At 31.6% G+C, this 26,560-nt stretch overlaps 1 protein-coding gene across 3 annotated transcripts; it reads right to left on the minus strand.

The window, feature by feature from the left end:
* Positions 1-2,102: 2,102 nt before the first annotated feature.
* LOC148614259 (armadillo repeat-containing protein 2-like) lies at positions 2,103-26,171 on the minus strand. Of its 3 annotated transcripts, none has more exons than XM_088588251.1 (21): positions 26,078-26,171; positions 25,108-25,342; positions 22,597-22,669; positions 21,283-21,318; positions 19,307-19,469; positions 18,741-18,924; positions 18,331-18,413; positions 17,616-17,714; positions 16,511-16,686; positions 16,178-16,280; positions 15,381-15,553; positions 14,509-14,559; positions 12,929-13,074; positions 11,490-11,589; positions 11,042-11,182; positions 9,703-9,871; positions 8,874-8,996; positions 7,382-7,495; positions 6,499-6,631; positions 5,792-5,952; positions 2,103-5,021 (listed from the first exon to the last, which is right to left on the minus strand). In XM_088588251.1, exons 2-21 carry the CDS (start codon positions 25,320-25,322, stop codon positions 4,855-4,857), a joined length of 2,610 nt encoding a protein of 869 aa, XP_088444377.1. In that variant the 5' UTR covers positions 25,323-25,342; positions 26,078-26,171; the 3' UTR covers positions 2,103-4,854. The 3 variants fall into 3 exon arrangements, with proteins under 3 accessions (XP_088444377.1, XP_088444378.1, XP_088444379.1); XM_088588252.1 differs by having other exon boundaries at positions 26,071-26,152; XM_088588253.1 differs by lacking the exon at positions 21,283-21,318.
* Positions 26,172-26,560: the final 389 nt, after the last annotated feature.

The raw sequence follows: 26,560 nt of genomic DNA on the forward strand, positions 1-26,560 counted from the left end.
GCAGAGTGTGAATCTTTTTATGATCTAAAACCACCAACATGGCAGACTGCAAAACAGTAGAAATACATTTGATATCTATTATCGTTGATTTTTACAATCAACATAAATTTTATTTAAACATGTTTTCACAATTTTTTGTTATTTATCTTTACATTTGTTAAAATTTATTTGTTGTAGATTTATGTAATAAAGTACCTACATGTATACACATGCATGTATGTTAAACCAAAGTTAAAGGTAATAAAGTGTTACACAGCTTTGATTTGTTTTCTATGTATCTAATAAACAATAGACACTAGCTGTTAATCTAATATGAAGTTAGGAGCTATTAGAGAGGTCATTGTACTAATTCTATAAGTTATGTACCTATTGAAATTACATGGACCCTAGGGCCTACTTCTTTAGCTCCCATTTTTTGAGTCTGAGTTGCGCTCATTTGCTTTTGTTACTTTGTATGTATGATTTTAGTTACTTTATGTCTGGTCTTTGTCCCTGGATTACATTCTTTTGATTACTGCTATAACCTTGGTTCCCTTGATTACTCTTCCACTGTGATGTCTTGCTAAAGAAATTGATTCACAACAGCATTATTAAGGTCTATTGATTTGATGCTTAAGTACTTAATTAAAAAATCTGTACTTAAATAATTAATCACCACCTTAATTAAATTGGCCTAAGAGAATTAAATCACTATTGGTTTCTATATAATCAATTCATCACTATCTTGCATGTTAAGATATACTTCTTATAGAAGTATCTGGTTTAAAAGTACCCATGTGGCTTGATTCCTACCAAATCAGAAAAAAAATCATTATACATGTACATGAAATATTTGTTGTGTTATTCTCATGGGTACATTGTAATAGGTTTGTTAAGGAATGTAAAAATAGATAAATGAATATTTATGGAACCATGAGGTTATATCTGGTTTAAGAGTATATCTAAACAAAGACATTAGAAATACTAGATAATTAGGGTAAATAGAACTAACATCTAGGCTGAAGCACAATATAAAATGTACATTCCATCTCTTTTTTTTCAGTGATTTATGTCTAATAAATGAGAAGTAAACAATCAGAAAACAATGACAAACTAAAAAAAATGTTGAAATTGATGTCGCTTCTATTTGACATTGAATCCCAATACATGGCATATCTATATAAAACTTCTGTCAAAATATTCGGTGGTTGAGATATCTGGTTGCAGAAAAAGTAATGAAAAAGTCGTGGGACAGTCAAACTCCATGATCACTAGAAACTTCTAGCATATAAGGGGTATATCAAAAAGGAGCATTTTTTGGGTAATCTTACAACATTAAGACAGATGAATAGTGTTAAACAATATACTGTGAAAGTATTATTGTTTGTGGGGTACAAATTCCATGGTTTTCATGGGCAGGCCAAACGATGAAATTTGGTTCCCCAAGAAAAGGAGATTTCCTTTGAAATGTTTACTGAAAACCATAAAACCACGAATTCAAGAATCCACTAACTTGTGTTTCTTTCCTAATCCACGAAAATTCATATCCACAAATTAAAGTACTTTCACAGTATCCATCAAAAGAACAGTAAAGAAAAGTGCAAACAAATTTCAAAGAACTTCAAGCTTATTTAAGATCTTCCTTAAAACAAACATACCACTCTCATTAATATTGCAAATACATGTTTCCAAGGAGTAATCTCTCATCAGCAGCATTTGAACCAAATACATAAGATCTAAATCCAAACAGATATTTATATAAGAAGTATCTATAATAGGAATTAAAAATATTGAAGCCAAATAAAGCACCAAGAAGTTTTACCAAGGGCACTACAAGGAATGAAGCCTCAGTGTTTTTTCTGAGTTTGTCATATTGCAAGTTTTGACAACTATCTATGATATAAGTCTCACTTCTGGGCTGCTTAATAGTCAATTAAATATTAAGTAATTGCAAATTGATAGATCTTAAACAATAACCATAAATAAATCCTTGGAGATCAGAACATAAAACGTCAATTATTGTTATTATACATTTGTATAGCACATATAAACCATTACCCAAAAGGCTCTTTTGATCTTTTGTAGTGCTTTTTTAACTTGTGACCAGTAAATAATAAGAAGTGTAAGATTTATTATTTTATTTATTCTGCCAATGCAGTGCAACTGTTGTTTGGAATGTTAACAGCAATATTACATTAATTCTGATACTTTATCTATATGTCATGTCAAAACTTACTTTCTCTTACAAAACATGCAACATAGTTGAGCAAAGAAACTAACTGAATAAAACATATACTATTGACAAGACATGCCATTGCATTTGTCACAATCTGTTTTTGAAGGAATTACACATTTATATGAGTTTTTCAAAGGTAGTATTTTCTGGTAAAATCTATAAAAAAATCCAAATTCCTTTCATTTCCTTAGACAACCAGAGATACTATATATTATTGCAAACCGTTTCTTAGTTCTGACTTTCAGTTACAATGAAACACTGAAAAGTTGAATAAAAATACTAGTTTTAGGAGTTGTTTTTACAAGTTAAGTACACAAATACATGGGCTTAAGGAAAATTCAAAAACACAACTTATTTGAAAAAAGGTGTGCATCAAATGTTAAAGCAATCTTCCCCTTAAATAACAGAAAAGAATGTCTCCCATGATTCATACAAATCCTACAGATGACACAAATCAGTTCAGATATTTAAAAGAATGAATGAAAAGCCTATCAACTGCAATTAAATAAAAGCAAACACCATACCTCACTGCAGACTAAGCACATATTACTAAACTTTTAAAAGTGGAAGGATTGTTTCTAATATCAAAGCAGGTTTCACTGCATAATCAATCATAGTTAAACACACATCATAAAGCAGTTAAGTATTTGTACTGGCTACAAAACAAAATTCATGGCTGTTACTGGTTTTTATGTGTGAAATCTACATCATGTACAAATTTCTATAAATACTAAGTGTATCTACAAGATAATAAATTATATATCTATAATACAATTAACAATTAAAACAATACTGATATAAAAATGGGGATGAACAATGGTTTTAACCTATATGATCATCTAGATGCTAAAGTTAAACAAATGCACAAAAAACATACAAGTACTTCTCTCGATAGAAAAAAAATGTTCATTAACATCATACAAAAAACATTCATCCACTTCATCACTTACTGATAGTACAAGAATAACAAATCCTTTTATTCTTTCTTTATTTCATGTGTTTAAATCCATATGTTATTGTCACATCATCCTACTGTATAGCAGGTAATCTTCCCGGATGACAAATTTGCTCTATGAATGGGGGTATTAAATTTTCTCAGTTTTTGTTTTCATGTCTTCAGATTTAGAAGGTTTGAAACATGAAAGTCTCAAAATAAAAATTCCAACTATTTCTGGATACATATGAATATTTGTATTTCCCCAAAAGTTTGCTGCAGTCAAGAACCCTCCCCTTCTGAAAAGGAAGTTTTAAAAAACAACATACACGAACTACTCTAATACAACAGCGTAACACCAGTTAAATTGGTATTTCTGAAATCACAACAAGAATATCTTCTAGTAGTTAAATACCATAACAGTTCATGACAGATATGATCAAATATTAAAAACCAATTGTTATTGGTGAAAAAGTAGTGTTGATAATGGCAGGCTAACAAATCAGGCACTATTTCTCATCTATAGGCCAATAAATACATGTGGAAAAAATGTTTATTTCAATAAAGCTCATGCTGGGTTACTGATTAACATCTATTATTATCATGCACCCAAAATAAATTAACAACAGCATAAAAGATTTGAATTGGTAATGCAGTAATTTTATTACATACGGGCTTCACATATAATTGATTTGAGTCCATAAAGATATGGATAGTTCCTGTTTTGGGTCTAAACTTAAAATAAGCAAAAGCTCTTACCTAAACTTAAGATCCTAAAAGCAGCATAAACAAAGTACTCAAACAGGGGTGGATCCAGACACTTTGAAAAGGAGGGGTGTCGGCCAGGGTTCCTCGGAAGAAGGGGTACTAGGACATAATTTGCAATTTTTTGTCAATTTCACACGTGAAAATGACATATTTATTTTTAAAGTGCCCCAAAAGGCCACTGACCTGACAACTTTGGTTGTAGTATACAAAACAGTAACCCTTACAATGTTATAACAAGAGCAGTTCTCAGGGTCACCTGAATGTGTACATATTAAATAACATTGGTATAGACATATTACTATCAGAAAACAAAATTATCCTCGTGTCTTATTTATCATTCAAACTTCCTCCTAGGCAAGTTTCAATTAAACTATTTATAAAAAACTTATGTTTTGTTGAAAAAACAAATATACTGATGGACAGAAAGCTTAATTCTAGAGCCACAAAAGGTGGGGACATTAAAGCAAATTAAATAACTTGTTGGAGGAAATTTTTACTATCCTCAAGATAATGCAACCATTTCTGACAAATAAATCTATAAGTGTGAGTACCCAATTTCTGTACAAGAAAATGCAATTACATGTATTCACAACATTAAAAAACAACCTTATTGTAAACATGGAGTGATAATGGCCAGCAACAATAACAACACAAAAATATATAACTTTACCAACACAAATGCAACCTATGGCCTTCTTTAAAAGACACAGCATGGACGGATAAGTCTTCTTTGAAATGGTTGTTCAAGCTTTTTCGCCTGATTGGACGGTTTTATGTGAACACATTGGTTTTTTCCATGGAATTGGTTTGTATTCACACCCCACAGAACAACCCTTTGAGGGTCCTACATCCTAGTACAATAAAACAGTGCTTCACAAACCCTATGGGATCAAGGACTACAATTTCTAAAATCAAACTAAAATGATCATTGATGCTGTCAGGACCCTGAAGGGCTTTCTAAGGGTTCTAAGTCTGATTGATATGATTCCATTCTCTGCAATAATTGGGTAGCCACTGGACAAAAATCTTCTGACCAAGTGTCATGGAAAAAATGTTTCATTTCTTCATCTTCATCGTCAACATCTTCAAATGCATATTCTCTATCTGTAAACAAATACGGTCTTATGAAATAAAAGTTTTAGTGAACATCTACACAGGCAAAATTATTTCATGTGATTTTCACGTGAATTTCACATGATTTTCACCTGAATTAAGCAAATTAACTAAGTGACAGAGTTCACGTGAAATTCGGGTGAATGGAGCCTTCACATGAAATTCACATGAAATGTTCACATGAAATTCGTGTTTAGTGATATTCTCATGAAAATCATGTTAATTTCATGCTAATTTCACATGAATTTCATGTGAATCTTGATTAACATGAATTTCATATGAAAAATATTTGCCTGTGTATGATACTTATATTGGTGAATACTGTTCCAAGCATGAACTTGTGAGTATGGTAGGAAACTATACAAGGCATAGATACAGGGATATATCAAAAGCTCCTTTTCACTGGCTTTTATATTGAAACATGAAGTTGCAAGCATTGTTGTGCAAGGCATAACCCTACTTGTACAAGTTGTTGAAATTGGACAGTACCAAATTTTGCTTACAACATATGCCACATCTATAAAAAGCCACACGACAAAATTGAAAGAAATCCATTCATGGGAGGGGAGATAATTGCAAAAAATTCAGACAGATGAATAGAATGAGGAATGTACAAGTTGATTCCAATATACCATCCACTCATTAAGTGGGAGTTGGTCTGGATTTATCAAGTTGAAAATTGCAACAGTGTTTGCATCAATAAATTATAAAACTGAAAAGCCCTCACAGAAAACATTGAAGGTAAAAATTAATTTCATTACCTAACAATTCTAACAAAACATCATTCAAGTCCTTAGCTTCCTGCTCTCCAAAACAAGAATTAGTACTGGTAATCTTAACACTATAATTCCAAAGGATCTGACACACCATACTCCCAAGCTCCCAATCTGTTTTGGCAAAATCTCTTAATACTTCTATTAATCTGAAAATGTACAACAAGTGCATTGTGTTTAATTACATACACTTAAGTGACATTTATATTTGTAATACCAATTTAGAAACTATTTCACTACTTCAATGTACTGAATGGCTCATGCTCCCAGTTTTTAGTGGAGTCCCATTACTCATTTACTTATATTTTTTTTGTATGTAGTTTGGTTATTTTACATTTGTTGTTGTGTGTGTCTGTTTTCCCTGTCTGATCTTTGTCTCTGGATTGCCTTCCATTGATTTCCACTAGAATCTTGGTTTTCTTGATTAATCTTTCAATCTTACATCCAATTACGTCATCAGCAGATAAATATCATACCTTAGAATATTTTTATATGTTATGGAAGGAGTTTATAAAATCAGATAAGCAGAGCTAAGTTTTTATGATTCTATTACAAATTTATTAACAAAATATGTTGATTTGTGTCTGAAGACGTATTTGTAACATGAACAATTTTGAAAAATCAAGATAAAATTTCAGACTATAATGAACTTACTAATAAAAAAAACCATCTGACACTCATTGTTTTAAGCTTACTTAGCAATTCCAAAATCTTTCTTTAATACACCCCTCTTCTCTTCATCAACCATGAAGTTAATGAGAACACCACAGGCTATGTATACTACTTCTCTGTTCCCCGAGTCAAGCATTGTGATCATCATTTGGTCAACTAAAGAAGTCAAAATCAAATGTCAATAAATTAAACAGGAAATGGAAAAGCAGGAGTCCTTTGAAAGTGGAATATCAAGTTTCAAATCAATGGTTCATTTGAGTTGAATAGAAAGTCAAAAATAAAGTGTCAACTACAAGGTTTGAAGGTCAAGGACATAGATAGATGATACAGGTCAGAAATCAAAGGTCCAAACTTCTGTCCACCATAATCTTAACTTCTTTAATGAAACACTATTTGAGTTTAACATTGACACATGTACATTAAGTACTAAGTCGAACAGATTGACGACCCCTAAAGGATAGGAGGTATTTACAGCATCAGTATTACCTTTAATTCTGCTATCAAATTGGCAATTTATATTTTTTTGAAGTAAAGCAATATTAGTTTACAATACAAATAAAAAATAAGAACTGGCATTTTAACTTTATGAGGACACATCCCAATACATTTTTGTAATTTTATTTTGTATTGTGTTTCTCACCAAGGTCTCATTATTAAATGGCAACTAGCAAAGCATTACAACTGAAACTTGACCTGCTCCACTTCTTCAACCCAATAGGTATCCTCATTTATCTGTTAAAAACTCAGTTATAATTATCAAGAGCAATTAAATACAACAGAAATTTACCTGGAAAGAAGGCAAAAGGCTGAACTATTTCAATAGCCCCATTTTTAGGAGAAAAAAAACACAGGGAACAAAAATTCAAGGAGATGTTGAACACAATACATTGTCATTAAAAAAATTACCTTTATTATCCACAAGATAGTCTCTAACACTTTTCTGTCTTGTTAGATTACCAAACACTCTAGATGCTTCAACCATGGCCTCCATGTTGTCTGTTAATACCATCTTTAATAAATCTGTAATAATAATAAAATATTTTTATTCAAAAAAGAGATTCAGCTTATATGATTGACACGATAAATACATTGCATAATTAAGAATACAACTAAAAACATGTTAATTCTGAAGCAAAACAGAATTCTGACTATAGCTATTATAATAATAGATACATCTAGATATCTACAAAAAATCAACCATTGGGAATCTTTTTTGGAATGAAATGAGAATATTTATCAAACTGAACACTTCAAGTATCATCCTTCTGATCATTATTGTGTGCGACTTATCAATTTGCATAATAATTGTCTTTGGTCACACTGTAAACTAAATTAATACATCTAATACTTCAGACATGGATATTAAACATGCAGTTGTGCTAGGTATATCCCCACTCATACACAGGAAATATTGTGACATGTTTTTTTTTCATGTTTAAGACCCCCATGAAAAAAACATATGAAAAAGATATGTTTCTGAATTACAAAGTAATTCATGAAAAACAATTAAATAAAAGACATATTGTGTTAATATGTTTTCAATAGGATTTCACATATGAAAAGAGTATGATTTTCATACGATTTTCAAAAACATGTGTTTTTAAAAACACAAAAACATATTTTTACCATACTGGTCCTATACAAATGTTTCCATATGTTTTAAAACATTTAAAACATACAGTGCAATTTGCCCTATGTACAGGAAGTCGATGATGAACAGCAACTTAAATCACTTATTACAATGTATGCCCCATCAATATAAAGCCACACACCAGATTTGAAATCAATACACTCACTGAGAATAGAGATAATTACAACGAAAAAATTTGACGGATGGACAGAATAACTGACAGACAAAGTGATTCTAATATACAACTCATTTGTTGAGTGGGTATAATACAAAAAAGACTAATCATATAAATATAATTAAATGATACTTGTGAGTAATGAGTAAAAGCATCATCGAGTATTCATGAATATTCAATTTATGTTTTTGTGTTCACTACCATCTTGTTTCATTTAGGGCTACACTTTTTATACAGCTTCATACATGTATGTCCCTTCAAACTATCATAACTATGTTCCACAGAAGATTCTCCTATCAAATAAGCTCCATTTCATAAAAAAATTTTATGTAACATGTTTTAGTTGGAAATACAGGCCAATCGATAGGTAATGTTTTACTTTGAAAGTACTCTTAATTCATGGATACCAATTTTTGTGGATTGGGGAAGAAACAACAGTTTTTTTCTGATGTTTTCATTACACACACCAATGGAAATTTCCTTTTCATTGAGAACCAAATTTCATGATTTGGCCTATCCACAAAAACCAGGAAAATTGGGTACCCCACAAACAGCAGTAATTTCACAGTACCTTAATACAATGTTATACTTACTATCTATAATTCTCATTTGATGAGCAGTTATTGCACTTGTTTTTGTATTGTAGAATGATAAATTATTTATGGTAGCTACAGTGTTTAATGATAATTCTTCGCTTGACTGTATATCTTTACATTCTGAAATGAAAAAAAATTACACATGGTTTACACACATACATATGTTTCATATGCTTAAAGTAAGGAAGGGAAAAAGTTTATCTTATTACATGTCTAAGGAGATTATTGTTCTAAGAAATTTCTCTCAGACCAATTTAGCAAAACCTAATCATAATCATTGACACAGATGTAGTCTTTTGGTTTGAGTATATTAAAATTATTATTCAGATTGCTTTAATCTAGTGAACTTTCCCAGTATTGTAAATTTTGTTATTGTACGTGTGAAATAACTTAATTGCTTCCACTCACAAAGTTTGTCACACCAAAAAACCAAACTGTTTTGTTGCTGTGATATACATGATATTCAATGTCACTGACCATTTTGGAAATCTATACACTCTGAACCATAACCAGACAACCATTTACAGCAATAAAAAGATGTACATATAGTAAGACTTGTATTACATGTATAGAACAAGATAATCTTGAAAAAAAACAAAATATGATCACATTACAAGATCCAACACATGTTGGGTACAAGTTCCACAATATTTTTTTTGAATACTGAATTCTGTGATACTTGTGATCACATTTTGGTTATTGACTCTATTGACTTATTTATCATAAATAGAATTTGTACATGTCACTGTTGAATGAATTCTTTTCAAAAGAATTACATTGCACAACATGCACCCTTTTTATATGATTACTGAAAATATTTTTGTACCTAAAATACTGATTAAAAGTTCCACGCAGGCATGATTAGAGGCTAATACTGGTCCAACCATCTCGTTGATAGACATGTTAGCTACAACTCTAACAGTCTTTATCAACACATCATCACAGTCGTTGCTCTTACTACTACTTTCCTGTTTACTGCTCTCGCGTGACCGTATCTGTATATGAAAAGACTCAACAGATTAGTTATGATCTTTTTGTGGTTTTAGGGCTCTTCCTCACTAATTTTGAAAGTGCATCATTTTTCATTTAATTGCCATATCATTGAAATAAAAATACAGGTAAGGATTTCTTTCTGGAATCAAATAAAAAAAATTCAAATTTGGACCCGTAATAAAAAAAAATATCTTAAGGGTATGGCCCAAATTTTGCCTCTTTAAACTAAAAACACATGGTGTTTTTTTTAATCTGTTTTTGCAGAATAGTAGGGGCCAGTGACAACATTTTTTAATAACAAGCTTTCACTATCAGCAAGTAACAATATATCAAAATTTCATTACATTTCTTTCAAATACATGGAAACGAAAAATTAACAATGACAAAGACAACAACATCATAACATAATACAACTGTAATTTTTAGAACTAGAAACAAGTAAGCACCTTAATCAATTTTTGTCTAACTTTTGGCTATGGACAAGGTAAAAGGGCCTTAATTACTTTTTGTTAAATAAAAAAAAAGAAATGCCTCAAGAATGAAAGCATTACAACCATAGAATTATTTCTAGTTGCCTTACCTGTGTTTTCAACGAAATTATGTCATTAATAAACGAAAGCATTGAGCATTGAACCTTTACATGGAAAACTCACTTAAAGGTCCCCCCCCCCAACCCCAAGTAATCATAAGTGTAAATAAAAACAAGGTCATCAAACAGGTAGTTAATGTCTATGAATTTGCCCAATTTGACTCCCTATAACTTGAAAATGGTCCATAATATACAAGATCTGCTGTAACATATATAATTCAACAGAATTAAATAAGGAACACAATAAAAAAAGAATAATCAAAATCAGAAAAAAAAACATTCTGCATAAGATTTTAATTAAACACCTATTTTCATTTGGTTCTTTTTTCTATAATGGTACAGGCCACAAAGTCCAATTTAATTAGGAACCTTCCTTTGGTGGTTGGTAAAATCATATTAAAATTTCAGAACAATTGGTCAACCACAAACTTATTGCACATAAACGAAGTATCCCCAGACGACAACTGTGCCGTAACAATATATAACACAAATTTTAATTTGCAGTTGTATAAAAAGAAGGTTATAAAGGTCTAATCTAAATGTAAGTTGCTTTTGACAGTAACTAACTTCCTGGTAACATTACCTTTATATCTCTTTCTAAGTAATACTTCATAACAGCCGTCAGTGATTCCATGGCTTTACTTTCTTGAAATAGCCGTAACCTAGCATCATCATTCTTGGCTGTCATATTCCCTAATATAAAACATACCCGTACTACAACATCCTAAAAATACAAAATGATTATGCTGTAGTTATACCAAAATTGTATGTATACAATGTATGACAAGTCCTTCTGTCTTTTTAAAAGTTTAATCCCTTTCTTATACTAATCTAACCAATAATTGCAACAAATCAGGATTTTCACTATATCAGAAAAAATAAGAAGTTACAAAGCTGCAAAAGACCCTTATGTACAATTTTTTATACGAAACATAACAGACAAATGGAGAGACAGGCTGAAAATTTGTTGATGAAAAAAATGGCATAACTGTCATAAAAATATGAAAATAATTGCAACCTAATTTACTTACTGCTTTATGTTGTTGTCTGTTGAGTAAATGAACGAAAGACTTGTATGAGGAGGGAAGAGTAACCAGAGCCATGCAGCAGTCTGTATGTAGAGTTACTTTACTAAAATAGACAACAATGTATTAAATTCATAATTACAGTCAAACCTCGGTAGCTGGAACTCCAAGGGACCATTGATATGCGTTTGAGTTATCGGGAGTACGAGAGATTGAAGTTAGTATATTTCCGGATATTTTTCGTTGCCGGTCCAAGTCGCCTTTATCGTTAGAAATTGCTTACTTCCTTAATTCGTGGTTCCTTTTCATTCGCTTTCTGAAGATTATGTTGATTTGTGGACATTAAAAATGCTGTTTTCGGTTTTAAAAACATTTAGAGTACGAGTTCCTTGGTCAATAATTTATTTTCATCCCATTTTCTTTCATGCTTTCATCATACCGACTTCGGAACATTCTTGAACTTCAATCAGTATTGTGTTAAGATCAAAACTACCTAATTAGTGATAACTATAGTAATACCTGCAATTAACTAAAATGACACTAATTAATGATAGGGTTTCAGTTTTTCACACCTTTTATTACCCAAGCTGACAAAATGGCTGACGAGTTCAAGTCAGTGAGGGTTATTCTCTAAGATTTATTACCGAACAGGCCGACTAGTCACTTCGAGTGTTCGAGAAATCAAAGTTTGAGAAATCAATGGTTATTTATATTGATTATATAGGAGAAAATTTTTGTACTTTGAATTGTGTTCTGAGAAATCCCAGGTGTTTGAGCCATCTGAGGTCGAGCGAGTGAAGTTCGACTATACTATACTGGACAGTTCTCAATAAACTGGAATCATTCAGAAATAAATTATACAAGAAATCTGGTAACAAATACGATGGTGAATACCCTTTTAAAATTTTCTTTGAGATCATATATCATTTTGTCCAGATTTATGAGAATTTTCATTTCCAATCTCCTGGGTTAGTGACCTTCTCCCCATGTTTTTTTTTTCTCTAGGAAAGTGGTGTTACAATATTTTATAATATATATCTTTTGATGAAAACTTGAAAATAATCTGAACCTTACTCAACGCCCATTCCTATTTCCAAAAATTTTTTAATACTCTTGCGTTCCACCTTAAATTATTAACCCAATGCTAATGCTTACTAAGTTCACTCGCATTTAAATTTTTCTTAAGTTTTCAAACATCAAATGACTAAAGGAACAACGTTCCAATGTCTCCCGTGAAAAAAAAAGTGAGGAAAACTTTAAATTCACTGAAATTTTCCAAGTCCAAAGTCCATAACTTCCATAAAAATCATTCAACCGTAACCGAAGTCGAAGTTAATCTGTAACTCTTCATAATAAGGCCAGACGCCCACCATTTCCATGTCCCCTTGCAATGCATCACGGGGGACAAAAAGAGAAGGAATAATACCACATACTCAAAAGCTTACCTAAATATTCTAGATATGTTGAGCATAAGATCACCATCTGCTGTATAGGAATCTATAGCATGACAGAGAGATTCTAGACCTTTACTGTTTAACAGTCTCTCCCTACTAGATGTGGCATCAGCAAGGTTTCTCATAGCTGCTGTCAACTGAAATGAAAGCAAATTCAAGAATGATTTTTTTTCTCATAGCTGCTGACAACTGAAAAGAAAGCTAATTCAACATGATTTTGTTTTCCTTTCTGGTAATAACTGAAGAAAGATAAAACAATGGTTATATATATCTCTTTCCTATACATGAACAAGGATTCTAAGCTGAGATTTTTTAAATACCTTTTGTTATATATACAACCATATTTTCCAGACTATAAGTCAATGCGGAGTATAAGCCGAATTGCCTAGTTTTGCACAAAATCAATGAAAAAAAAAACATAGATAAGTCAAATTCAGCAGATAAGTCGAGAGTCAGACGTGTGCATTCATATTGTAGGTGTCAGCGGAGATCAGAGTTTCAACAGCATATTATTCCAGCAATGTTACTAAGTATTATATTTCTGAATTAAATTAATAATTGTGTTTTTGTTAAAGTGTACTTTGTCCGTGAGTTCAATTATTTTTATTGAATGGCGTGTCAATGGCTCTGCAGCCCTAGACCATCAGGTGTACAAAATCGTAAGCATGTCAAACGTGGGCACCGAAGTGTGAAATAAGCAGGAAATTTGTTTGATAAATTGGTCATTATTACGAGCGGTAATAAATAAATAATATTACCTGGTGTTACCAAATACGATATTACCTAGTGTTACCAAATACGATAAAAAATAATTGTCACCTGCAAATTTGATTGCAATTAGCCATTTAGATAACACCTTAGCTAATTATAATTAGAGCCATGCTCGAATTTGTTATGACATGCCATAAACGGGTATAAATTTGCATATTAAAGGACGGATATCTCCAGAACAGTTGATAATGTCTTTCCAGATAAAAAGAGTTTTGTTAACACATCCTCTTGAGTTTGTTTATATATTTTAACTGTTTCAAAGTTTATATTAACATCGTCATATTCATTCATAAAGGACAGCAGCTATGATCAATAATATTCAAATTCAATTGCTGGTTTGACTGTTTGAGTGATGACTTTTACCAAAAATTTTGAATTAAAGCATTCAAAAGTGAACTAAACAAATGTAATGAAATGCATTGTTAATGAACATTTTTTCTTGAAAAATCCTTATTCAAGTTGAAGTGGACGATAAGTTAAGGCTGACAATTTGGTGAAAAAAATATCGACTTGTAGTCCAGAAAATACAGTATGTTTTATGACCAAACTTCATTTTGGTTGAACAGACATACTGGTGGTGGTTTTGTTCCCATGGTTTAATTATTCCATAGCCCCATTTTTTGGAATTCATTAAGTAAAATGATTTATACAACTTATTATATTTTTTTTTTGGGGGGGGGTGGGGGGCAATGTTAAATTGGTCGTCTTATGGACATTTTCCTCATGTTCACTTATAACTACCATATCAATGTAATCAACCCATTCTTTCATAACAATAGTAAATACTGATAGTTTCTAACCTGCACCAATATATGTCCTAACTGATCATTAGGTTTAGAATTCTCTCTATTCTGTAAATAAGACAAAAAAAATGCATTGGTAGAAACATGAGAAATATTACAAAATATATACAAATAAAAATGAGTTAGTTCCTGAGAAAAGCTCAATGAAAATAAATTGTTATGGACAGAAACACAAAAAAGGGTGAACCAGTATATCCCTTCTCCTTTGGAGCTGGGGTACAATAAAACTTGCCTAACAATACAAAGCCATGACACTCATAATGAAAGTATTCACTAGTATAAACTAGGTCAACAATGAATAGAGTGAGCTATACTACTTGACTGATTTTTTTCCTCGAATTACATCAAATGGGAACTTGCAGCAACTGATTGTCAATTTTAATGTGCACCTGACAATTATGCATTTATACTGAGCATCACATGCAAGGCTAACTTAATATACGTCAAGTCAAAGACAGGCCCACAGAAATGGGTCAGGAACATGAATTCAAAGTGAAAGTAACCTTTAAATTGGTTTAAAATTAAAATATGCAATTCAAAAACAAAGAATAAATAAAAATAAAAAAAAAATCTTTACAGTATCTAGATCTGGTATGTTAATTATATAAATCGATAACTGTTTATATATCCTATCTTGCCCCTTTTTTTTCAATGACTTCACAAACATAAGAAAAATGTACAAGTGTGATGCTCTTTTGTAGGGGTGCCAGAGTTAGAAATAGTAGCCTGCCCACCAGCCCGAGACTGGCTATTTTTTTGGCAGGGCTGGCTAATTTTAGCAAAAATTTATATTGCCATATAGTAAATATATTGAAAAATTGTATTCAGGGGGTGCTCGACTCATATCATCTTTATGTAAAAGTACTTACTGTTTTGTTAATTCCCATTAACAGATTAGATAATGCTTCAATACAATCTTTTTTGACTAGTTCTTTGACTATTTTGGTATTTCCTGTCAAGAATTTGATGGCCCCAACACAGTATATCAAAGCCTCAGATGAGGCCACATGATCTGTATTTTTTACTATTTCAATCAATAAATCTGAAAATACATGTATAATTTAAGAGTTGGCATTATAATACATGATATTTTAAAGGTAGCTGGTGGAAACCCAATATGTTTTCTGGATACTGATCCCAATAAAATATCTAAAATAACTTGTTTACTATATCCTATTCTCCTCTTCTTAAAATGAAGATATGAATTGTGTTAATTGCTTCTGTAACTGAATCTATTCCAGTCCACTGTGCAATTCATTATTTACTTCCCTAGTTCATGCTTAAAATTTCTGTTACATGATTTCTTAAAAAAGTGGAAAGATTGAAAGAGTGTCCTCTGATATAAATCGATGTACAAGACAAGTTTGACCAATGCAATGTTCATAAATTTTGTTTTTTTTTTTAAATAAGGTTAAGAACAAAATAATAAAGCACTTATTAGATCCATAACCAAGTCAAGTGAAGTCAAAATTAAATCTGACAAAATAGATATTATACCACCAAAGTAGATGGTACCTAAACTGCCCTGACTTTAAAAACATCCTAAGCGAAATTTTCATAATCAACATGCTGCATGTAACCCAACTAAGACATGTCAATCTCACTGAGCCACGGTTCTCTCTATCTTCCATATCTAACTTGAATATGAATAATTCTGAATACTTACCTAATATATCTCCTTTAAGAAACTGAGGATCATTCTTTTCATTACGGCTAACTTTGAAAATAAGTTTACAAACACTGGTCAAGTTATTACCACTGACACGAAACTGCAAAATAGGAAATGTGAAAACAAATAAAGTATTTTTTCTAGAATGATGATCATGCTCTGCAAAATACATACAAATCAACTTAATTATATTTGATTTTTTTTTCTGTAGCAATGTTTAATTGTACCTTTCCTTTCAATGAACTGAAAAGCACCATAAAATCAATTTCTTGATATTTAAATGGGAATGTAAAATGTATTTGCCTCTTCATCGAAATAATACAAACTTACACTGAGTATTAGCCTGGCAAGCCTCAACAGCACTTTAGGATCATCCAAGTCTAGTATTTTAAATATAGTTTTCAGTATTGTAGATCTTCGTTTACAGTTCTTTCCTAGCAAGTTTTCTTTTAATAATAAAGCATACAATTCTTCTATCAATTTGGCTACTGGCTCTGCATCTTTTTCTGAAATAAGGCAAAGAGTGTAAATACATACTTACAGAATATAGATAATACTTCATTCTGATAACTGCCTATAATGCAGTAGTATACAGATATACTGAGTAGTCATAACACAGAATATTTGGCATACAATGCATTCAAAACAATGTGAAACAACCACAGATGTACACAGCCAAATGTGCCACATATGATAATCATATGGTCTCCATTTATATCATAATCCTATGAATATCATATGACATTTCACATATGATAGTCATATGATTATCAAATGATCCTCATATGCGAATTTTGGCTTGAAAAAATATGATAATCATGTAATAATCATGTGTAAACATAAACATATGATTTAAATATGGTGCTTGATTCATATTATAATCATATGATCCAAACCATATGATTATTATATGTGGCACACTTGCTGGTATAGAAAGATTAACAAAAATTGTAAACATGGATTGTATAATGGATAATTCACTTTTCTGTTGATAATTCTTATTAGAGAGCATAGTTTTTTCAGTTCGGATTTTGTGTTTGGTTCATAACTGATCTAAATTTGTCCATATTACAATAAATAATACATTGAATAATTTATATCAATTAATTTTTTCCATTCATTGTCAAAGTATTAACAATGCGAAATATAATGGTATTCATTCATTACATAAGATGCATAGTCTGTCTTCTCTTTGTGCATATTGCGACAGTATTCTTTACTATTGTTCATGTAGTTACAATAATTATTGGATAATTCATGTTATGAAGCCACTGATTTTTTTTTATACAACTTCTTCAGTTTCTGTGGATTGGGGTTTAAATTCAAAACAAGACCAGTACACAAACAGACCCATGGACACCTGTATTTTTAATGTCCCCTTCAGTGTTGCAGAGTAGGGGAAAAAAAAAGCCCTATCAACTCATTTCATACTAACTTTTAGCTGAAACAGTCATTTTATCAAGTAGAGGAGCAATATGATCTGTGTAGAACTGTACCTCTTCTGGGGTTTCTTCCTCCCTCTTTCCAGCACTCCCTATTTAAAAATTAATGATTATTACAACAATGAGTTTCGTTGTTTGTTATAGTACAGCCAGTATAACTGTACACTATCATAGCCATTCAAAAGGATTGATCAAATACATAAAATTTTTACTTTACATATGATGATGGTGTTTCTATTGAGCAGAAAAAGAGTCCTTCTTGTTGAAGACTTAAAACTTTTTAATATTACTTCAGATTTAACAATGAAAACCACTTAGCATCATAAGTAGAGCTAATTTTCACTGATTCTTTCATATATGTATGCACACATTAATTACATGTAAAAAGAGTAAGTTTACATTTTAAGACATGATATCTTCCATACATGGATGCACACATTAATTACATGTAGAAAGAATAAGTTTACCTTATAAGAAATGATATCAAATATGATTCGTTGTAGGACAAATAAAGTGCTGGTATATTTTTCTCTGCAGGTAAGCATACCACTAACAACACAAACTTTGTAATTGAGAATTTTTGTTATTAACATGACCAACATAAGACAACTTGGTACATTCCAATCTCATAAAAATAACAAGAACACTGATTTCACTGTGAAAAAAAAAATCTTCACTTGAATTGAAAGATAGCATCATTAACATTACCTTGTCTACCAGTGCTACCAGCACTAGAGGTTCTCTTACTGCCGCCACTTCCAATTCTACTCTCATCTTTACTGTTACCAGCACTACAATAGATATTCCATAAGTCACTTATGACCTGACTAATCTGACCTATTTTTTTGGTGTTGATGTGAATTTATTTTTGTCACAAGGAACATGATCAAAAACACCTTTTGTCTGGTGTTAAATTGAAAATTGATATATTTAGCATATTTAATGTTTGTTTGGTTATAAATAAATCATATTTCTGTGTTTGTACATGCATTTAAATATATAGAATATTGTCTCATGAACATTAATCCCACTTTTCAGTTTTACTTCTGTTCTGTAATTCGAAAGTCAAGCTAAACTTATCATCAAGAAAGACTTACGGTATAAAACTTTCCTCTTACCTTCTTTGAGGGCTTCTTACAGAGGCTGAGCTAGGAGCTCTGTAAGGCATCTCCTTTCCATCTCCTTCTCCTCTCTCCTCTAATGGTATAGTATCAGAAATCTCTTGCCCTTCTACAGGTGTTCTCTCCTTAGGTCCACTATTTACACGCCGAGGAGTGTCAATCTCTGGCTTTTGTTTTGAAACTGAAGTAAAGGAGTGTCTTGTGGTTATAACAAATGTTATAATGAATATTAAATAGATACAAAAAGAGGTAAATATTTAAGTGAAACACACTGTTAAACAGAAAATCAACAATTGGTAAAATTCTAAACATGCTATATGTGGAAATTGTAATACTTCTATTAATACTTTGGATTAATATTATGAAGTTTAGAGGTTTTTTAAATACATGTATATAAATAATATAAACCCTTAAGCTGCTATATCATGAAATAAAAAAATGTACACTACAATTAATGAGTTAAAAAAATAAAAAAAGACCATTCAAATATTAAAACAAACAAAAAATGAACACTAACATAATATCATGTCCTATATAATAAATCTGAAGTAGGATACACTTACCATCGCTTAGTGATAATGTTTTGACAGAACGAGTTGACTCATCCACACTATTTCCAGACATAAGACGACTATTCCTGTATTTCCTCTGAGCCTTATTTGGATCAGTTGGGGGTTTAGGTGGGAGGGGACTATTCTCTGGTTCAACATCTGGAACATTTGGTGTCTGGAAAACAGAAGGGTTACCAATCAAATTGATGCAACACAAGAAAAATTAAATACACTCCTTTTATGATCTTACACCTGCTACATAAATTCTGTAGTAAACATGTGAGAATGAATTACATCAATTAATCAGATTATAGCACTTACAACTGGAAGCCCTTACTTTTCTAAAATAAATACATAATTTCATGACATCAATGAATTGACAAGCTGAATTCTAGTTGAAATTTATCAAAATTGTTAATCTTTTAGAATTACTATAGGTACTTGCAAATGTACAAAAAGATCTATTGTAACAGTAATCATGTAAAACTCGACAAGCTTTTATTTCAATACAATCAATTAATTGTGACCATAAGTTCCATAATTAATACTAGGAGTAGAACATGCATATTTTACACACAAATTAGCCATAGATTAACTTGAAACTAAATCTTTCACAGGATTAAAACATTTTATGTGTTAGCAATAAGGTTGAAAGAGGTCATGTGAATTTATCATTCTCCAGATAAGAATGTCCTATTAAAACAAGATATCTTAACTAATGCTGTCACTTAGTAGCCATTTAAAATCTTGATTATTTTTTGTAATATCCCATTCTCAGCAGTTTTTGTCAAGCCACTGTTAGATGTTCAGCCAAACTACTTAAAATAGAGCCAGATATTTCAGTACACTTCAACTCACATCAAGAAAATATTCATGAGCTACTGCTCACTGCAGTATGGTAACACACAACAGTTGCAAAACATGTAACACATTGACTGTGAATCATTGTTGTGGTAGAGAAAAAAATGACAGATTGGAAGACAGAGGAAAAACAGTATATACCCCATCTTCTCGGAGCAAGGGTATAAAAAACATCTGAACAAGTTGTTGATGCTGTAACTATACATATGTTTCTTTAAAACTAAACAATTACTCAATTAACAAATATTTCCTATTGCTTGTGAAACCAATATAGGTTTATCATGACTGCCTACAACTACATGTACAGTTTAAATACTAACATTACTTAGGGAACTACCACCACAGCACATACTATATTTTTGAAAGCCATTAATGTGTTTCATAATGTTGTATTGCTTCCCCAAATGTAAAAGGGAGAAATATTGAATAATCAAAAGGAACCCTTTTTTCTAAATCTGGTTTGCCAGTCTCATTGGGGGAAGGGAAAAAAGTAAACATTTTTCATAAATTTAAACTATTTTTACTTTAGTAGATACCTGAATGGTTTGAAATAAGTTATTTAAAGTATTCAAGTATTTACTGTGGCTCTTATAAAATTAATATTTGAATTTGAAGTTACTGCTGTCCATTACTAAAATTTTACAGTAAACCAGTCTGTCCAATGACAAATTTGTAGTAAATTAGGAATCTAAGTAAGTCTATATATAGTCAAAATTAAGTCTACATTCTTTGCTCTCATACACAAATTCCATTAAAACAGACCAAGTATTGCAGATTTTTTTAATACATGTATTATCATTAATTCCATGTTACTCTTTTGATTTAATAATCAAAATCAGTCAAAAACATTCAAATCTGTGTTAAGAATCTTTGTTGTTGAACTAAATCAAAAGACCCATCATCAAATACTCAATGTATCGCACAAAAACTAAGTGTCTATGGTTAACAATTAGGACAATTTGACAATACAGACTGTGAGACAGTGCCATACCATTACAAAAACAAAGGGTGGACAGATGGGCATTTCCTTGTGTAGAAGAAGGCCAAAATTAGGATTAAAGTTTTAGACTACATTGTCCTTTCCCCCAAACTTCGAGCAGGTACACCCAACATAGACATATGCTTACTTCTTCAGGAAATGTTGTAGATATGAGTCCAGGTTTCTGAAATTGAAGATGTCTTATACAATAGTAAGAAAGGAACTATTCAGGGGAGGATACTTACTAAAAAGCCAACTGTAATATATGATTAAAATATTATGAAGTTGCCGCTCTATCATTTGATTATTCTCTATAATCTGCCATCTTGTTTTTTTTTTAAAGCTGACCAATAATTACATCTTTTTGTTAAGTACACATACACATCTAATGCATAAACATAGTGATATTTTGTAGGATTTTTCTTCCTACAAAAACACAAACCTAAAGATATGTCTGTTACATTTTTCCTTTGTACTTTGGAAGCTCACTACATAATTTGTGGACAAGTGAAACACATGTAGAAATATGCCTTAGTTAAAAATATAATTGCATGTATAATCCTCAGTGATATTAATGGTTTGTAAGAAACAGCTACACAATATAATTGCTTCAATACATTTACCTAATGTTTTCAGCAAATCATTTGTTTCGTCTCATTTTATTAAAAAATTGACCTTAATCAGTGACTCAGCGACCCATTAATTACCTGTACTGGTACATTTAGTTTCGGTCCTTTAATTTTAAATTATAGCTAATATAGATATAGATGAAAAATTTTAGAACATTCTTTGTGAAGAATGGAATCAGATCTAATATGAGCGCTTTAACTTAGAATTCTTTTATAAATGTAGTTTTATTCTAATACCAGGAAGAATTGAATCTTTCAGCTCAAATATGATTTAATGGTATATACTTTTTACAGTTCTGATTAAGATAATATGAAAGAATAGCATTGATCAGGACTGGACTCAAAGGTTCATGTCATATTAATTTCGAAATTAAAACATGAAGTTCCACACTTACATGTACTGGGTACATGTAGTTGTGCTAATTTTACCCCCACTCGTACGGGAAGTTGATATGGGAGATTACCCAAAATCACTAACAACTTATACCTCATTTATAAGAAGCAACAAACCAAATTTGAAATCAATCTATCTATTGGGAGCCAAAAAATTATTGCAAAATCTGAATAAAAAACAGACAGACAAGGTGATTCACATATACCATCCACTCTTTGAATTCTGCAATATAACTTCAGAAAAACATGTCAAAGCAAGAGACCATCATCTCATTACATAAATTTATACTGAGCTCCGTGCCATGTTATTCCCCATGAAAATGTACAGGTCTTTTTTTTATAAAAATAAGGTTCAGTAAAAACATGCAATAGAGTACTAGTTAGGAAAAAAGGAAAAAAAAGAATGAACATAGTAAAATATCAGCATATATAAAACTTACATAATCTAATGGACTTAGTCTGGTTCCTGAAACAGGACGGGAATCAGTTCCATCAAAATTCTTTGAACCAAGACTGCAATATATAATACAATAACTGTTTGTTACAAGAAAGACACTAGTTTTACTATATTAAGTGATTAGGATTTGACGGGGTCCAGTGTCTTTTATCTCAAGCCAGCTAAAAATGTTCAAATAAAATACATTTTTTAATAACAATAAATGATCAATAATGGCCAACTGAACTTTAGAATACCATTGAATGGGCCCATTCTCTAACTTTTAATCCCAGTCACAGCATCTAGACAACAAGAGGCTCCCAGGAGCCTGAATGGCCCACATGGTTGAATATTGCCTTTCAAAGGCAATAAATTGAATATGAAATTGTCCAACAATTTTGACTCAAGAAGTCTTTGGTACGACTTATCCTAAGGATCATTTCAACAATTGAAAGTTTCTTTTAATCTATCATTGTTTTCAAGATACTGCTTGGAAACTGTAAAAAAAAGGGAAGTCATTTCTATGCAGGATACCACAAGGAACATTCATACCAAGTTAGGTTTCAATTGGTCAAGTAGTATCAGAGGAGAAGATTTTTGAAAGAAATAACATTAAAAATAGCAAAAATTGTTGAAAAAGGGCAACAACTCCAACATGGCTTAGGTCTCACTAACCACTTCCGGGTCAAATGGCCATCTCCCTATGTAGTACCAAAAACACACTGAACCTAGACATATGCATTGTAAGTGCATTATTTGTGTGTACTATGATTAAAAGTAGTGAAAATGAAGCTGAGAATGTGTACTTTAAAATCATATATGTAATTAACTACAAAAGTGTATGAATATTGTTTACATGTGCAAGTAATTTGCCTCCATGCTGTCAGTTAGCAGAACAGGTAAAAATGTGGATTTTCAGTATTATTTATTCAAGTAAATTTTGTGAAGAATTTCTACTATCATCGTACCATTAGCATAAGATTTTGGAAGCCTTATTTTCCAAGCTTCAAACAACGATATGCAACTTTAAGATGTCATTTGTCCTGGGAATTCACAGGGAGACTTCGAAAATTACTTTTTAACATGTAAAGTAATGGAAACGTTAGAAGTGGCTAGTGAGACCTTAACAGATTAAAACCAAAATTTGACAAGAAATACATGTAGATCTCATCATGGTTAACACTTTCACCTGTGTCAGAATTCAACTTAACCCAACAGTTTTGGAGGTATATGTAAAAATCTGCTGTCTGACTCCCATTTTCTATTTTTAGTAACGACTGCCATATTTTTTGACGAATCAAAAATTGTCACATCAGGTTTATGCAGGATACCCAAGGAAAATTCAGAAAAAGTTTGGTTTCAATTGATCAAGTAGTGTCAGAGGAGAAGATTTTTGAAAGAAATAACATTAAAAATAGCAAAAGTCATTGAAAAAGGGCAATAACTCCAACACAGCTTAACAAATTAAAACCAAAATTTGTCCAGAGATAGATCTCATCATGCTAAACACTTTAACCATGTCAGAATTCAGCTAAACCCAACGGTCATAGAGATACATGCTAAAATCTGCTGTCTGACCCCTATGTTCTATTTTTAGTAATGGCGGCCATGTTTTTTGACTAATCAAAAATCGCCACATCAGTTCTCTGCAGGATACCCCAAGGAACATTCATACCAAGTTTGGTTTAAAAAAAAAAAAATAGCAAAAATCGTTGAAAAAGGGCAACAATTCCAACATGGCTTAACAGATTAAAACAAAAAATTTGACAAGAGATAGATCTTATCATGCTTAACACTTTTACCTATGTCCGCATTTAGCTAAAGCCAACCTTTTTGGAGATATATATGAAAAACTACTGTCCGACCCCTATGTTCTATTTTTAGTTACGGCGGCCATATTTTTCAACAAATCATAAATCAATTCTATGCAGGATACCCAAAGGAACATTTATGTCAAGTTTGGTTCAAATCAGTCAAGTAGTTTCAGAGGAAAAGAGTTTTGCATAACTGTTATTGACGACGACGATAGACAACGACAACGGACGATGAAGGACGCCAAGTAATGGCAAAAATGAACTAAGATAAAATTACAATTTTGTGGTAAGCTACCACTAACTCTAAGTGCCAACTAATAAACTTTAATGGATAAATGAATTGCCAGGATTACGTACATGTTGTGAAAAATATATAGCACTACACAACCTGAGGACATTGATATTATTTTTATGTATTGTTATGTTTCAATCATATGACATTAATATGTTTTTTTCATTCTCAATACACTTGACACAAAACTTTGTTCTTTCTTTTACGCTTATTTCATTACAACACATGTAGAGCAATGACACAATATAAATTAATTTTTACAGTTACTTTCTGAGGAAGAAACAGTTCACTCAATTGTATGACTAAAGAAATATTTTTGTTGACAAGACATGGCTAACACACTTCAATACCTTTTTTATATACATTTTGAAAAACATAGTCAGCTACACTATTATATGTCAGTTTGTACCTAAAAGCACTTGGAGGTCTGTTGTCTGGATTTCTACAGGTTGTAGTTGGGAAAAGGCTTCTCCTTTCATCTCTAGGTGTGAACGGTCGTTTAGTTGGTAAGGACCTAGGATTTTTCAGGCTATTCCTGGCATCACTGATGATTTCTGATGGTAGTGGAACATTTTGTGGTGGAATGTAAAATGGTAGTCCTAGTTTTGTCTTCTTAGGATCCATGATTCAGGACATCTTCATTTCTGTCAAACAAGAGATATTATTTTTTTTTTTCAAGTTTACACTGACCATTTCTATACAAAAAGAGAAATGTTTACACCACGTTTGGTGCAAAAGCAACAGCTACCATATTTAAAATCTATGGTAAGACTCAGGCCTACAACAGAGGTTAAAATTAGTGGTTGTCTCAGTTCGAGGACCCTAAATTTTGACTTGTAGCCAGTGTAGAATATTCTAAATTTTATTTACCTAGGTCCTGGGCCTTCTTAGTCTTTGTCATTGACACTTTAATAAGGACTTGTGGTTTTCACAAGCCGACCATCGATTTCAGTCTAATCATAATCTACTAAAAGTCCAGAACTTTCCACTCTTGAAAGTGACTCTGAACCCCTGTACAAACTTTTGCATAATGAATGAATCACTGATGACTTAATATGACTGAGCCCAGTTGAGGTGAATATGGATGCGTAACTGAAGTGGCACACATGTGCATCTCCAGACAGTATTTTGACCCATGTATTAAAATATGGAAACTATATTGTTGTGTTTCCTGAAAAAAATGCAGCCATTCACATAAGTTTATAGGTACAAAGTAAAAAAAATAGGTATACTATAGACCTGCAGATAGGAATCGGACATCCAATAATTTTGACATTCGAAAAAACATGCCGACAAAGACCATTGGGAAAATAAATTCAGGCCATTCTTACTGAAATCAAGTTATTAAAAACTGTTTAATTTAAATACTAACAACTTACACACGACAGTAGCAGCATATTTAGTTCAGATTTACTTGGAATGTTTGGTTCACAACACAACGAGCCTGCGCAGACAGCCGGATCTTAAATGAAAACGTGCCCAGTAATAAACGACAAGCGGTAGCAAGAAGCACCAAGTAGTGACCAAAAACGACGTGGTCTGCATTTTACAAGTGCTTTCAATTTGCAAAATATAAATAATAAAAATGCTATAAATTTACCTATATCATACAGAATGTGCTTATTGAAGATGAGCCAATGTCAAAGAAGATCAGCAATCAATGTTGTTGTAAATGTGTTTTTTTATCAATAATTGGTTCTCCCTTAAACGAGACATGACACAAAAACCAATCCATTTTTTCACTTTTGGGTTTATTTGCTTTATCACACCTAATATCTATCATAAAATCGCCCCTTGTAGTCATTTACATCGTTCAATTGAAGATAAATTGATTTAAAGTCGACGATGACCCAAGCCATACG

The sequence above is a fragment of the Perna viridis genome, chromosome 6, assembly GCF_037379345.1.
Source record: "Perna viridis isolate PV_CMFRI_1.1 ecotype Kerala chromosome 6, ASM3737934v1, whole genome shotgun sequence".
Lineage (NCBI taxonomy): Eukaryota > Metazoa > Mollusca > Bivalvia > Mytilida > Mytilidae > Perna > Perna viridis.

Bases quoted from the DNA above. Each gene is read 5' to 3' on its own strand.
- LOC148614259 (XM_088588251.1), bottom strand. From the start codon at position 25,322: ATGGATCCTAAGAAGACAAAACTAGGACTACCATTTTACATTCCACCA. The intron at 22,670-25,107 runs GTACAAACTGAC...TATATATTGCAG, and splicing joins AGACCTCCAAGTGCTTTTAG to TCTTGGTTCAAAGAATTTTG. The intron at 14,560-15,380 runs GTAAGTACTTTT...TCTTATTTACAG, and splicing joins TAATGGGAATTAACAAAACA to AATAGAGAGAATTCTAAACC.